Consider the following 15,406-nt stretch of genomic DNA (forward strand, 5'->3'; position numbering starts at 1 on the left):
TTTTGATGATGATAGGCTATACTCTATAGCTTGATGTATGTCTTTTTTTATTTGGCTGACCTGAAAGATTGGCCCTCTTTCTTTGTCCTAGGTGCTTGTGCAGGTTCTAGGCCTAATGTACGCTTCAAGAGTTATTCCATGCGAAAGAATTCAGATGTTACAATGTTGTTATAACCATGAGAAATGAAACACAACGGGAAGAGAAGCTTGTGACGGTTTCTTTATTCCTGGAAAATAAAAGTGCAATCCAATCTCGTAATTTAATGTGATGTAGTGGGTAATGTCAATCAAGAATGCTTGACAATTGTAATCAAATTAAATATGTTTTTGTATAATTAATTCATTACCTGAATGCATCTCTATAGCCTATAGGCGTTAACAAAATGTTCATACAAATATGATTAGGCCTCTCAGACTATTACGCCTAGTAGGACAATGTGATAAAGTACTGTTATTTCTTATCCACCAGTTTATTTTATTTTTTGCTCGCTTGCCTCACTTTTCTGGGGGGAAAATCCATTAAACAGCGAATCAATTTTGTCTGGCCTAACAATTTATTAAGTAGCCCAGGAGTAGGCAACCCTGGTCCTGGATCATGTCTTTGATTTAACCGAGCTGGAAGATCAGGTATGTTGAATTTGGGCAATCATTGAACTAATCAATTAGCTCAGTTGGTCAGGCTTAGTGCCTAGTTGGAACAAAATCCTGCAGTACCTATGGCATTCCAGGAACAGGGTTGCCTACACAGGGTTTCCCAAACTCGGTCCTGGGGCCCCCCCTGGCTGCACGTTTTGGTTTTTGTCCTTGAACTATACAGCTGGTTTAAATAATCAAAGGTCGATGATGAGTTGGCTGTTTGAATCAGCTGTGTAGTGCTAGGGCCAAAAAACAAAACATGCACCCAGGTGGGGCCCCAGGACCGAGTTTGGGAAATCCTGGCCTAAAGCAGTAGCCACTTGCTTGTAAACAAAAATGCAACAAGATACTATTACAAGCATGATAATATTCAAAGAGTCAGCTGTTCCACTCGATTCCACAAGATACAATAGCCTATAATTTAAACATTACAAGAGATTGTCGTTTTGGTCTGTTGGGATGGAGAGGTTACTCTCAGATTCACTGACACTGCCAGTTTGGGGAACCAGACTGTACTCACGAACAGGACAGGCAAGCTCAGTGAAGTTAGGCTGGAAGCAAACATCTTCGGAGATGTGAAGCCAGGCCTTCAAAGATAGAGGTTATGTAATAAGAGATTTGATTTACACTGTAGATAACAGTACCACTTATAAAATACAAAGATTATAATGAAGTGCAGTGAATGGTAAAGAGCAACCAGTGATAAATAGTACCTCTACAGTGTCCTTGTGAAGAAGGTCCTCCAGGTTCTTGCCTGGATTAGGCACAATGAGGATGAATCTCAGTCGTTCTCTACAAAGAGAGAGGTTCAGTTCAGAATCAGAGTATCACTTTTTTTCAGAGGAAGAATGGAGGAGACTTAGATTTTTTATAATGTAAACTATACCCCTTGATTTTAGTCTTTATTAGGGGCCTAAGTGTGGTGTTAACTTCTGTTGGCAAACCCACCTTTCCCTGTAGACCAGCATGCAGGCCAATATCAAGAGTGTCATGGTACCCACTAATGACAGCACTGGCTTCCACACAGACATTGAGCTGCCAGATATGTCTAGGCCAAAGAGAAAAGTTGACATGACAAAGTCCTGACAGAAGTCTGAGCACAACTTTATAACCATAAAGCAAAGCAGAGATTTTGTATGTATTTACCTGTGATGTTATTTCCATTCATGGAATCCCATTGAATGGGCTGACTCCATTCACTCCAGAAGTTGGACTCGCCACACATGTTGTTTACTCGTGCTCTCACTTGAAACTCATATCGACTGCTCTTTAAGGGGAAAGCCACAGCATACTTCTGTTCCTTGCTTGGAGTAGATGTCTGAAGAAAGGAACAAAGAGAGAGTGGAGAGAGAGAGTTTTTTCAAACATTTGTCCAGTATTTTGTTGAAAAATGACCAGTAGGCTACAGTGTCCAAACAGTGGTCCAACTCCTGAGTCCTGACCCATGCCCACCTTCCACTTGTCGCTGTTTATTCTGTAGCGAACTTCACTCTCAATGCAGGCGGTGTTCTTGCTGTTGTTCCAGTACAGATTCAGCTCTGGGTCTTTGTTCATCTCAACTGACAGGTTGACAGGCGGGTAAAGCTTCACTAGAAAAAGCGTTAAGGAGGGTCAAATGTTAACGACACATCAAATGAAGATTGAAATAGGAAAAACACACGTTAAAAAGCCTAAAGTAAGACGACTATTGCTCTTCATGTTACATGCTGTTCTGTATGTAGGGTTCTGATTTGATTGAGAAAAAGAACATACCCATGCTTTTCAGGTTATGCTTCTGCACATAACTGTTGTTCTGATGGACCAGCTTGGTTGTCAGTGTTCTAAACCTGTCAGACTCGTCATAGGACAGTCTACATCCCACAGCATAACTCTTCTCCTGGAGATATGTTGTGCACTCCTCCATATTCCCTTTGATGAACCTAAACAAATACCATGTGAAAATGATGGATGAGAATTAGTACCAAAGATTTGACAGTCACTATCACATCTCTCTAGGTCTCGAAATCCCTTTCAAGGAGGAAACTCACTCACCTCAACCACAAGCAATGTGTAGCATCCATCACATTGATGCACGGCAAGCATTTTGTATGAAAGAGCTCAACACCCATCGCCCAACACATATGTTGAAAGTAAGACAAGGTACTGCCATTGCACTAACCTTTTGTGGAAGAAGGTGTAGTTGACCTCTGGACTCCCCTGTTCACTCCAGGTGCAGTTGACATAATCCAGGTTAATGAACAGGCAGTTTACATCTGCAAAAGCAACAGAAATGTGCTATTTTTCCATTAACACCTCCTAAGGTCGATTTCTGCACCCGCGAGCACATCTAATTAGCATAACACAAACATCCCCAATATAAATATCTCTCAATTTAAGCTAGAGATATCTGTTTTCTTTTCATTGGATACATTAAAATCCACCGCATCTGCCTATATAACACTTCCGCTGTCATGACTTCCGCCGGAGTCGGTCCCTCTCCTTGTTCGAGCGGCATTCGACGTCACCGGCCTTCTAACCATCACCGATCCACTTTTCATTTTCCATTTGTTTTGTCTTTGTTTTCTACACACCTGGTTTCAATTCCCTCATTACATGTTCATTATTTAACCCTCTGGTTTCCCCCATGTTTGTGTGCGTGTTTGTTTTATTGTGAAGGCTGTATCTGACGGCTGGTAACTTGTTGCCGGGTTTTGTGATTATGCCCGTTTATTTTCGTGGTACCGGTATTGTTCCAGCACCATAGTATTGTGTGTATACTGGTGTTATCTTAAATGAAATACCTTGTCCACACATCTCAGCTCTCCTGCGCCTGACTCCTTTCACCAGTTACCCACAGCCTTGACATCCGCGTCTTCGGTGAAAGGTGACAGAGCTAGAGCGGTGTTTGTCAGACCTTGAGACATCCTGAAAATCAGTCTTCTCACAAAATCGTCTGTAGCGTCCGAACGGAAAGATGACTCCCACAAGTGTCTTGGGACTCTTCTGAAGTCAGTACAGCCGATATGCCAACTTCTATTAATATGACCCCTATGTGTAAAGGTTAGACTCTCACGAACATGTACATGCTTCTAGGACGCCCACAGGTCTCACAAGACTTGTCTGAAGGTCCCCTTGTACCAGTCAAAACATTTATCGAAGTATACATATTGAGACTGTTATGTGCCAAAAATAAGAGGTTAAATACATGTAAAAAACAACATAAGAAATGTTTCCTGGTCTTTCTTATATCTCTCAGATATAGGACAGACACTTCAGAACAAATTTCCTTTCCATTTTTTTGTTGTTGAGGGACTGTTGTTCCATGTAGAAAATCTGTTATTCAATGTGTTTGTATGGGCTAATAGCAGTAAGGCCCCAAATAATTATCTGAGTTTTTTTGCCCCTGCCTACTGGAGTCCTTGCTAGCTAGCTGGAGCGACATGGGTAGAGAATGTCCTTCGCGCCCACCTGACCTCAGCGTCGTTAACAGAACTGCGGGAAAACAGTGCCCGACAGGCGGGGGTGAATAACACTGTCGACCGTTGTACGGCTAGCTAGCTACAGTTGTCGCCCTTGCCCCTTCTGTGGGATTTATCGGCGGCTGGCATCCAACATTACTGTGCATTAACGCCACCTACTGTACTGGAGCACCCCAACCTCCCGCCTGTCCTAACTTAAACATTGACCAATAGATTAATAAAGAGGGGTTCCTGCACCTGCAGGAATGCTCACATGCATGAACGCCCCGAATTACATGCCACAGTTGCACCCTTCTCTTAAAAAAAACTGGATGTAATGAGGTCACAAAATAAACGTTTTTTTTCTCTCGCAAAAACCAGCTTCAGTAACCATGTTTCCATCTAACCATTTCATGCGGAGGGGTTGATGGAAACAGGAAATGCGGGTACAATTTTAAAATGCCGACAGACAATTTGTCAGTTCGACATGGTAGAATCTTTGTGTGTCTGGAAAATGAATTATGTGAGAAACGGTTGTGGAGACGCGTTTATGCGCAAATATTGATATAATAACTATCATATCGAAGTAAAATTGAGAGTCACAAGATTATATGTTCTGTGATCCTCCTACTACGGCTCGGGAAAGCATGCAATTTATAAAGATACAGATTAATTAAATTATGATAAACTTCACAAGGTGGTGAATGTGCAAGGTGATGAGCTTGATACTCCTTTCCAATAAATATCTAGGGTCTTATTCTGGTGACATGATTGATGCTTGGCTGCCGTTTGACAAATATCGTTCTTATCCATAATAATCTCATGTATCTACGAGCTGTTGGCTAAAGCGCATGTGTCAAGACCAGAGTGGGCACATTTGCTAGGTAACGTGTGGCTCAGTTGGTAGAGCATGGTGTTTGCAACGCCAGGGTTGTGGGTTTGATTCCCACGGGGGACCAGTACGTAGAAAAAAAAAATGTATGCACTCTGCTAAATGACGAAAAAAATATAATGTAACGCAACTGTTTTTGTGACAAAACCATCAGAGTTGACAATGTGATGGATACCCATTTAACTTGTATTTTTCAATCGGGACATGTGAATATAAAGGCAAAAGTCATGTTTACGTGCACTACATCAGACTTTAATCTGCAAACATTCAGTTTGATGGAAACACATATCTGGTGTGAAAAGGCACATATTTTTTTATGCAGATTTTTGAATATTCACATGAAGACCTGTTGCAAATTGGAAACATAGCTCGTTTCGAATAAAATTGTAGTGGTTGAAGTGTTTCCATGACCCATTTAGTTAAATTGTGCGTTAATAAATTGGCGAAAGCCTATATTCCCTCCCACATCTGTTTCATGTCTCAGGTATATCCCATGTCTCAAAATTCACCCCTGTTGAACAGATAAAAATGTTGATCTTTAGATCGTTTCTCCTATATCTGCCATTTTTTATATTGCTTTAGTCAAATAAACCTGGGTAAATGGAAACCTGCCTATTGAAAACCAGTTTAATGATATTACTCTGAATCCTTTAAATGGGAGCTGTGGTATGATAAAGATGAGTTGCATAATTACATTGGATGTTACCAGATGATTTTTAAGAGGCAAATCAGATAGCATTAAGGGGTCTATACATTCATGTATATCATGACTAAACTCTTAGAAAAAAAAGGTGCTATCTAGAACCTAAAGGGGTTCTTCAGCTATCCCCATAGGAGAACACTTGGCTCCAGGTAGAACCCTTTACACAGAGGGTTCAACATGGAACCCAAATGTGTTCTACCTGGAGCCAAAAAGGGTTCTCCTATGTGGACAGCCAAATAACCTTTTTCTAAGATTGCAGAGTACTTTTCCACCATCACATTGAGTTAAATGAATCATTTTATCAGTATGTGAATGTATACAGTGGGGCAAAAAAGTATTTAGTCAGCCACCAATTGTGCAAGTTCTCCCACTTAAAAAGATGAGAGGCCTGTAATTTTCATCATAGGTACACTTCAACTATGACAGACAAAATGAGAAAACAAAATCCAGAAAATCACATTGTAGGATTTTTTATGAATTTATTTGCAAATTATGGTGGAAAATAAGTATTTGGTCAATAACAAAAGTTTATCTCAATTCTTTGTTATATACCCTTTGTTGGCAATGACACAGGTCAAACGTTTTCTGTAAGTCTTCACACACTGTTGCTGGTATTTTGGCCCATTCTCCATGCAGATCTCCTCTAGAGCAGTGATGTTTTGGGGCTGTCGCTGGGCAACACGGACTTTCAACTCCTTCCAAAGATTTTCTATGGGGATGAGATCTGGAGACTGGCTTGGCCACTCCAGGACCTTGAAATGCTTCTTACGAAGCCACTCCTTCGTTGCCCGGGCGGTGTGTTTGGGATCATTGTCATGCTGAAAGACCCAGCCACGTTTCATCTTCAATGCCCTTGCTGATGGAAGGAGGTTTTCACTCAAAATCTCACGATACATGGCCCCATTCATTCTTTCCTTTACACGTATCAGTCGTCCTGGTCCCTTTGCAGAAAAACAGCCCCAAAGCATGATGTTTCCACCCCCATGCTTCACAGTAGGTATGGTGTTCTTTGGATGCAACTCAGCATTCTTTGTCCTCCAAACACGACGAGTTGCGTTTTTACCAAAAGTTCTATTTTGGTTTCATCTGACCATATGACATTCTCCCAATCCTCTTCTGGATCATCCAAATGCTCTCTAGCAAACTTCAGACGGGCCTGGACATGTACTGGCTTAAGCAGGGGGACACGTCTGGCACTGCAGGATTTGAGTCCCTGGCGGCGTAGTGTGTTACTGATGGTAGACTTTGTTACTTTGGTCCCAGCTCTCCGCAGGTCATTCACTAGATCCCCCCGTGTGGTTCTGGGATTTTTGCTCACCGTTCTTGTGATCATTTTGACCCCACGGGGTGAGATCTTGCGTGGAACCCCAGATCGAGGGAGATTATCAGTGGTCTTGTATGTCTTCCATTTCCTAATAATTGCTCCCACAGTTGATTTCTTCAAACCAAGCTGCTTACCTATTGCAGATTCAGTCTTCCCAGCCTGGTGCAGGTCTACAATTTTGTTTCTGGTGTCCTTTGACAGCTCTTTGGTCTTGGCCATAGTGGAGTTTGGAGTGTGACTGTTTGAGGTTGTGGACAGGTGTCTTTTATACTGATAACAAGTTCAAACAGGTGCCATTAATACAGGTAACGAGTGGAGGACAGAGGAGCCTCTTAAAGAAGTTACAGGTCTGTGAGAGCCAGAAATTTTGTTTGTAGGTGACCAAATACTTATTTTCCACCATAATTTGCAAATAAATTCATTAAAAATCCTACAAATGTGATTTTCTGGATTTTTTTTCTCATTTTGTCTGTCATAGTTGACATGTACCTATGATAAATTACAGGCCTCTCATCTTAAGTGGGAGAACTTGTACAATTTGTGGCTGACTAAATACTTTTTTGCCCCACTGTATGACAAGATGGATGGCCATGTTACAGGAAACAAAAGCAGTTGATGTCAATCTCAGACTAGCAGGGGACATTTGGTGTCACAGCAGCAATAGAAATGGCACATGACAGTCTTTAGTTCCCGTTTCTTAGTATTTTGTGTTTCCAAGAAGAGGCCATTGAAAAAAACACTTCCGTTTCCATATATAGGTTATGTAATAGTTTGATCACATTAATTGCTAGAGTACCTGGTATGAAATGGCATTGGCCTATAAAAGAGTAGGCCTATAATTACTAAACTTATGTTGCCATTTTACTATGTAATTCAGAAGTTAACAGCAGGTAAATAGTAATAAACTAAATAAATATAAAGTTGAACCAAAAACATGACAAAAAACTACAAATACAATAACAAATAATTGCGAACTGAGAGCATGAAACCACCAACTCACAATGAGAGTAGGTCTACACAAAATCAAGGGACAAACTAAAACTCATTCCCTGATTAACACAATAAATCCTCTTATGACAAGATCAAAAACAGTATCAAAAGTTGAGGGCACATTGGCCGGATGTGTTGCCGTAGCACAAGGTCTTAAACAAGTTGAATAAATTAACATTAAAATAAATGGCACAGGCATCATTATTCCAACAAGACAATCTTACTGGGGGTGGAGGGAGCCTCATATCCTTGGAGAAAGATGAGGAGAAACAACCAGCTTCCAACCATCTTCATGTCAAAATGTGTCTTCCTCTTCACTCCCCTTTACTTCCCCTCTTTTATACAGCTACGGTTGGCCTACATGTGTGCTACATTTCCTGTGGCAGTGGCCGCATCTACTATATAAAAAAATACATTTTTACATTGACATTTTAGTCATTTAGCAGACGCTCTTATCCAGAGCGACTTACAGTAGTGAATACATACATTTCATTTTGATTTCATGCATTTATTTTATTTTATTTTATTTTTTATTTTTTTGTACTGGCCCCCCGTGGGAATCGAACCCACAACCCTGGCGTTGCACACACCATGCTCTACCAACTGAGCCACAGGGAACAGTCTGAAAATCAAAAAAGCTAAATAACAAGCAAACAATGTTAACACATTAACTATCTACAAACGTATAATCTGATCCTTCAATTAAAGTGCTTTAAAGGGTTACCCATAATTGTTTGACAGTTTTAAAGAACGAGTGGAACACCTTGCATTCTGGACAGGGTATGCATTGATCCATAAAGCAATTTATGACATCAATTGTGGATATTGAGTGAGAAAGTATTTCACCTTTAGCTTCCCTATGTCACGGATGTCGTATGAAGGAGCGGACCAAAGTGCAGCGTGATTATCGTTCCACATTTTTATTGAACTGTGAAACTATGCAATACATACACAAAACTAAACGAACAAAAACAACAAACCGTGACGCAGAGTTGAAACATACACTACTCAAAAACAATCTCCCCCTAAACCCAGGTGGAAAGAAACGAGGACCAGCTGCCTCTAATTGGAGATTATCCCAAACAAACCCAACATAGAAATACAAAACTAGAACATAACAACATAGAAAAACTAAACTACAAAACCCCCCTGTCACGCCCTGACCTACTCTACCATAGAAAATAACAGCTTTCCATGGTCAGGACGTGACACCCTATCAAATTAAAAAACAGAAAACAGAAAACCAAAGAAAATGAACAACAATTACAAATGGTTTGATGAAGAATGTAAAAACCTAAACAAACAACAACACGAAGAGTTATCTATCCAAAATGGAGATGTATGGTTAAATCACTTCTCCAATCTTTTTGACTCTATAACAAAGAACAAACAGCAAAAACATATACACGATCAAATGCAAATCTTAGAATCAACTATTAAAGACTACCAGAACCCACTGTATTCTCCAATTACCTTGAATGAATTACATGACAAAATAAAAACCCTCCAACCCAAAAAGGCCTGTGGTGTTGATGGTATCCTCAATGAAATTATAAAATATACAGATAACAAATTTCAATTGACTATACTTAAACTATTTAACATCATCCTCTACTGGCATCTTCCCCAATATTTGGAACCAAGGACTGATCACTCCAATCCGCAAAAGTGGAGACAAATTTGACCCCAATAACTACCATGGGATATGCGTCAACAGCAACCTTGGGAAAATCCACTGCATTATCATTAACAGCAGACTTGTACATTTCCTCAGTGAAAACAATGTACTGTGCAAATGTCAAATTGGCTTTTTAACAAAGTATCGTACGACAGACCACATATTCACCCTGCACACCCTAATTGACAAACAAACAAACCAAAACAAAGGCAAAGTCTTCTCATGCTTTGTTGATTTAAAAAACGACTTTGACTCAATTTGGCATGAGGATCTGCTATACCAATTGATGGAAAGTGGAGTTGGGGGGGAAAAACATACTACATTATAAAATTAATGTACACAAACAACAAGTCTGCGGTTAAAATTGGCAAGAAACACACATTTCTTACCACAGGGCCGGGGGGTGAGACAGGGAGGCAGCTTAAGCCCTACCCCCTTCAACATATATACATTTGATATCGGAAGTTTACATACACATAGGTTGAAGTCATTAAAACTCGCTTTTCAACCACTCCACAAATTTCTTGTTAACAAACTATAGTTTTGTCAAGTCGGTTAGGACACCTACTTTGTGCATGACACAAGTCATTTTTCCAACAATTGTTTACAGACAGATCATTTTACATATAACTCACTGTATCACAAATCCAGTGGGTCAGAAGTTTACATACACTCAGTTGAATGTGCCTTTAAACAGCTTGGAAAATTCCAGAAAATGATGTCATGGATTTAGAAGCTTCTGATAGGCTAATTGACATCATTTGAGTCAATTGGAGGTTTACCTTCGGATGTATTTCAAGGCCTACCTTCAAACTCAGTGCCTCTTTGCTTGACATCATGGAAAATCAAAAGAAATCAGCCAAAACCTCAGAAAAAATATTGTAGACCTCCACAACAATAGTACACAAGTATAAACACCATGGGACCACGCAGCCGTCATACCGCTCAGGAAGGAGACGCATTCTGTCTCCTAGAGATGAACGGACTTTTGTGTGAAAAGTGAAAATCAATCCCAGAACAACAGCAAAGGACCTTGTGAAGATGCTGGAGGAAGCAGGTACAAAAGTATCTATATCCACAGTAAAACGAGTCCTATATCGACATAACCTGAAAGGCCGCTCAGCAAGGAAGAAGCCACATCTCCAAAACCGGCATAAATAAAGCCAGACTACGGATTGCAACTGCACATGGGTACAAATATCGTAATTTTTGGAGAAATGTCCTCTGGTCTGATAGAACTGTTTGGCCATAATGACCATCGTTATGTTTGGATGAAAAAGGGGGATGCTGCAAGCCGAAGAACACCATCCCAACCGTAAAGCACAGGGGTAGCGGCATCATGTTGTGGGGGTGCTTTGCTGCAGGAGGGACGGGTGCACTTCACAAAATAGATGGCACCATCAGGAAGAAAATTATGTGGATATATTAAAGAAACAGCTCAAGACATCAGTCAGGAAGTTAAAGCTTGGTCGCAAATGGGTCTTCCAAATGGACAATGACCCCAAGAAAACTTCCAAAGTTGTGGCAAAATGGCTTAAGGACAGCAAAGTCAAGGTATTGGAGTGGCCATCACAAAGTCCTGACCTCAATCCTATAGAAGATTTGTGGGCAGAACTGAAAAAGCGTGTGCCTACAAGGAGGCCTGCAAATCTGACTCAGTTACACCAGCTCTGTCAGGAGGAATGGGCCAAAATTCACCCAACTTATTGTGGAAGAATGTGGAAGGCTACCTGAAACGTTTGACCCAAGTTAAACAATTTAAAGGCAATGCTACCAAATACTAATTGAGTGTATGCAAACTTCTGACCCACTGGGAATGTGATGAAAGAAATAAAAGCTGAAATAAATCATTCTCTCTACTATTATTCTGACATTTCACATTCTTAAAATAAAGTGGTGATCCTAACTGACCCAAGACAGGGAATTTTTATTAGGATTAAATGTCAGGAATTGTGAAAAACTGAGTTTAAATGTATTTGGCTAAGGTGTATGTAAACTTCCGACTTCAACTGTATCAACGAATTGACGAGGGCACTAGAACAGTCTGCAGCACCCAGCCTCTCCCTGCTAGAATCTGAAGTCAAATGTCTACTGTTTGCTAATGATCTGGTGCTTCTGTCACCAACCAAGGAGGGCCAACAGCAGCTCCTAGATCTTCTGCACAGATTCTGCCAGACCTGGGCCCTGACAGTAAATCTCAGTAAGACCAAAATAATGGTCTTCCAAAAAAGGGCCAGTCACCAGGAACACAAATACAAATTCCATCTAGACACTGTTGCCCTAGAGCACACAAAAAAACGATACATACCAATTAGGATCTGGCTAAAAATACTTGAATCAGTTATAGAACCCATTGCCCTTTATGGTTGTGAGGTCTGGGGTCCACTCACCAACCAAGAATTCACAAAATGGGAAAAACACAAAATTGAGACTCTGCATGCAGAATTCTGCAAAAATATCCTCCGTGTACAACGTAAAACACCAAATAATGAGAGCATAGCAGAATTAGGCTGATACCCACTAATTATTAAAATCCAGAAAAGAGATGTTAAATTCTACAACCACCTAAAAGTAAGCATCTCCCAAACCTTCCATAACAAACCCACCACCTACAGAGAGATGAACCTGGAGAAGAGTCCCCTAAGCAAGCTGGTCCTGGTGCTCTGTTCACAAACAGACACCACAGAGCTCCAAGACAGCAACACAATTAGAACCAACAAAATCATGAGAAAACAAAAATAATTACTTGACACATTGGAAAGAATTCACAAAAAAACTGAGCAAACTAGAATGCTATTTAGCCCTAAACAGAGTACACAGTTGGCAGAATACCTGACAACTGTGACTGACCCAAATTTAAGGAAAGGTTTGACTATGTACAGACTCAGTGAGCATAGCCTTGCTATTGAGAAAGGCCGCCGTAGGCAGACCTGGCTCTCAAGACAAGACAGGCTATGTGCACACTGCATACAAAATGAGGTGGGAATTGAGCTGCACTTCCTAACCTCCTGCCAAATGTATGACCATATTAGAGACACATATTTCCCTCAGATTACACAGATCCACAAATAATTCAAAAACAAACTCCCTTATCGACTGGGTGAAATACCACAGTGTGCCATCACAGCAGCAAGATTTGTGACCTGTTGCCACAAGGGCAACCAGTGAAGAACAAACACCATTGTAACTGCAACCCATATTTATGTTTATTTATTTTCCCTTTTGTACTTTAACCATTTGCACATCGTTACAACACTGTATACTGTATATATGTATACATATGACATTTGAAATGTATTTATTATTTTGGAACTTCTGTGAGTGCAATTTTTATAGTTTATTTCACTTTTGTTTATCTACTTCACTTGCTTTGGCAATGGCTTGCTAGGCTATTTTCATAGTCCTTTAAGTAATTTATTATTTTTAAATTGTTTTTATGACGAGCAAAACACATTTTTTTGTTCAATAATTAGATGGGCACATCATGGAACTTTTATTTAGAAGAATTCAAAGATGCTGCTATCAAGTTTGTTTTACTGGCAGAAAGACACGAACCTGCAAGCTAATAGCCAACTAGCGTTACCAAAGACAGTGGCCTTTTCTCAATTAACTTTGCTCAACTCCTGCATACTCTCTCGCCTCCTTTTGAAACATGTCAAAGGTTTCAAGAAGTTGTGAGAAGAAATGTGGACGAAAATGCGCTTTTATGAAACAAGGCTCCTCTCCACTCACGCATTATCAGGCAAATAAAGTTTACTGTGGAATCACAAAATACATTTGTAAAGTGACAAAACACATTTAGCTTGTGCAAGACATTTTATAGATAAAAGGATAATTAGTATATAATTTTAAATGTTTGCTTGTTTTTCCCCGTCGAGAAAACAACAACCACTTCAAAGGGGGTGTGGCAAATATATATATAAACTATTCTGCGAAGGACTCGGGCAGAAGGATAAACATGACTATCCTCGATGAAAGGTGACCATTGAGGGGAGGACTCCGGTTTACCGACTACAAATTGACACTCTCTTCGACCACTTATCTGGTCCTGGAGAAGGGACTTCTCGATTTTATCCAAATTACTGAGAAAAGGGCAGTGAAACCACTGGCCATGTTCAGAACATTCATGTATAATAAGAACGGTTCAAGAGCATCAAATACATGATGCATTGTGGGTAAATAGTGACTGATTTAAAAATAATACTAGTTATTTATGATGCAAGGTTTGATTTGTAGATCAGTCAGGCTGTGGCTTGCACTGTCAGCTCCAATGTCGAACAAGCCCTGCGGCATTACACTTCCGCCCAAATGCGCAATAGCCGAGAAGCCAGAGATACTAAGCCTGGGGACAAGATTACTGGTCTTTTAGTAGAAGGATATTATGCTGGCAGCACGATTGAGGATATTTATTCTTCAAAATAAGAGTCACCCTGCAAAGACATGCTACATTTTGGGAATATCGATTTGTTCTAGCACTCTAGTGCAGTACAACTTTTTTTCACAGCATTGCAACAACTTTATGTGACGTGTATAATACCCAGCAGCACTTTATATTCCACCTATTCCATTGGTCCCAATGTAATACACTGGAGGCCTATAAATCACATATTGGCTAATAGAGGGAAAAAAAATTGTGCCAAGGTTAAAAGTGGGGTTGGGATTACTCAGTAGGGTCTGTACTTAGACTGTCTTAATATCCAGCAGGATTTTCTACTCCAATAATTCAATAGGCCTACTGTGTAATGCATTGGGACGATTGGAATGGGTGGAGTAGAAAGTGCTGCTGGCTATTATATACCTCAAATTAGGTGGTTGCAATGCTGTGAAAAACGAATTCAAGGCACTCTTACAGCATTCTGCAGCGATACGCCATCCCATCTGGTTTGCGGTTAATGGGACTATCATTTGTTTTTCAACAGGACAATGACCCAACACACCTCCAGGCTGTGTAAGGGCTATTTGACCAAGAAGGAAAGTGATGGAGTGCTGCATCAGATGACCTGACCTCCACAATCACCTGATCTCAACCCAATTGAGATGGTTTGGGATGAGTTGGACCGCAGAGTGAAGGAAAATCAGCTAACAAGTGCTCAGCATATGTGGGAACTCCTTCAAGACTGTTGGAAAAGCATTGCAGGTGAAGCTGGTTGACAGAATGCCAAGAGTGTGCAAAGCTGTCATGTGTAACCTTTATTTAACTAGGCAAGTCAGAACAAATTCTTATTTACAATGACGGCCTACACCGGCCAAACCCAGATGACGCTGGGCCAACTGCATGCCGCCCTATGGGACTCCCAATCACGGTCAGTTGTGATACAGCCTGGATTCAAACCAGGGAGTCTGTAGTGACACTTCAAGCACTGAGATGCTGTGCCTTAGACCGCTGCGCTACTCAGGAGCCCCTGCCATCAATTATAAAATATATCTTGATTTGTTTAACACTTTTTTAGTTACTACATGATTCCATATGTATTATTTCATAGTTGTGATGTCTTTCTTCACTATTATTATACAATGTAGGAAATAGTCAAAATAAAGAAAGACCCTTGAATGAGTAGGTGCGTCCAAACATTTGACTGGTACTGTATATATTTCTAATTCTTTTCCTAAATTCCTTTTTGCATATGCTTATAGGCACCATAAAAATGGACATTGATTAAAATTGAATGAGTTGTTCACATTGCAATGTTTTGAAATGTGGGCATGTATTTTGAAGGTTTCCTTATTACCATACGAACGTGACGTC

At 40.3% G+C, this 15,406-nt stretch overlaps 1 protein-coding gene across 1 annotated transcript; it reads right to left on the bottom strand.

The window, feature by feature from the left end:
• Positions 1-207: 207 nt before the first annotated feature.
• LOC106563704 (cytokine receptor common subunit gamma) lies at positions 208-8,334 on the bottom strand. The gene is given in 9 exon segments (XM_014129519.2): positions 208-1,204; positions 1,206-1,223; positions 1,350-1,428; positions 1,585-1,684; positions 1,783-1,954; positions 2,089-2,225; positions 2,389-2,555; positions 2,795-2,888; positions 8,207-8,334. Coding segments are annotated over 9 exon segments (984 nt in total). The 5' UTR covers positions 8,277-8,334; the 3' UTR covers positions 208-1,057.
• Positions 8,335-15,406: the final 7,072 nt, after the last annotated feature.

This window comes from Salmo salar, chromosome ssa11 (genome assembly GCF_905237065.1).
Source record: "Salmo salar chromosome ssa11, Ssal_v3.1, whole genome shotgun sequence".
NCBI classification, from domain to species: domain Eukaryota; kingdom Metazoa; phylum Chordata; class Actinopteri; order Salmoniformes; family Salmonidae; genus Salmo; species Salmo salar.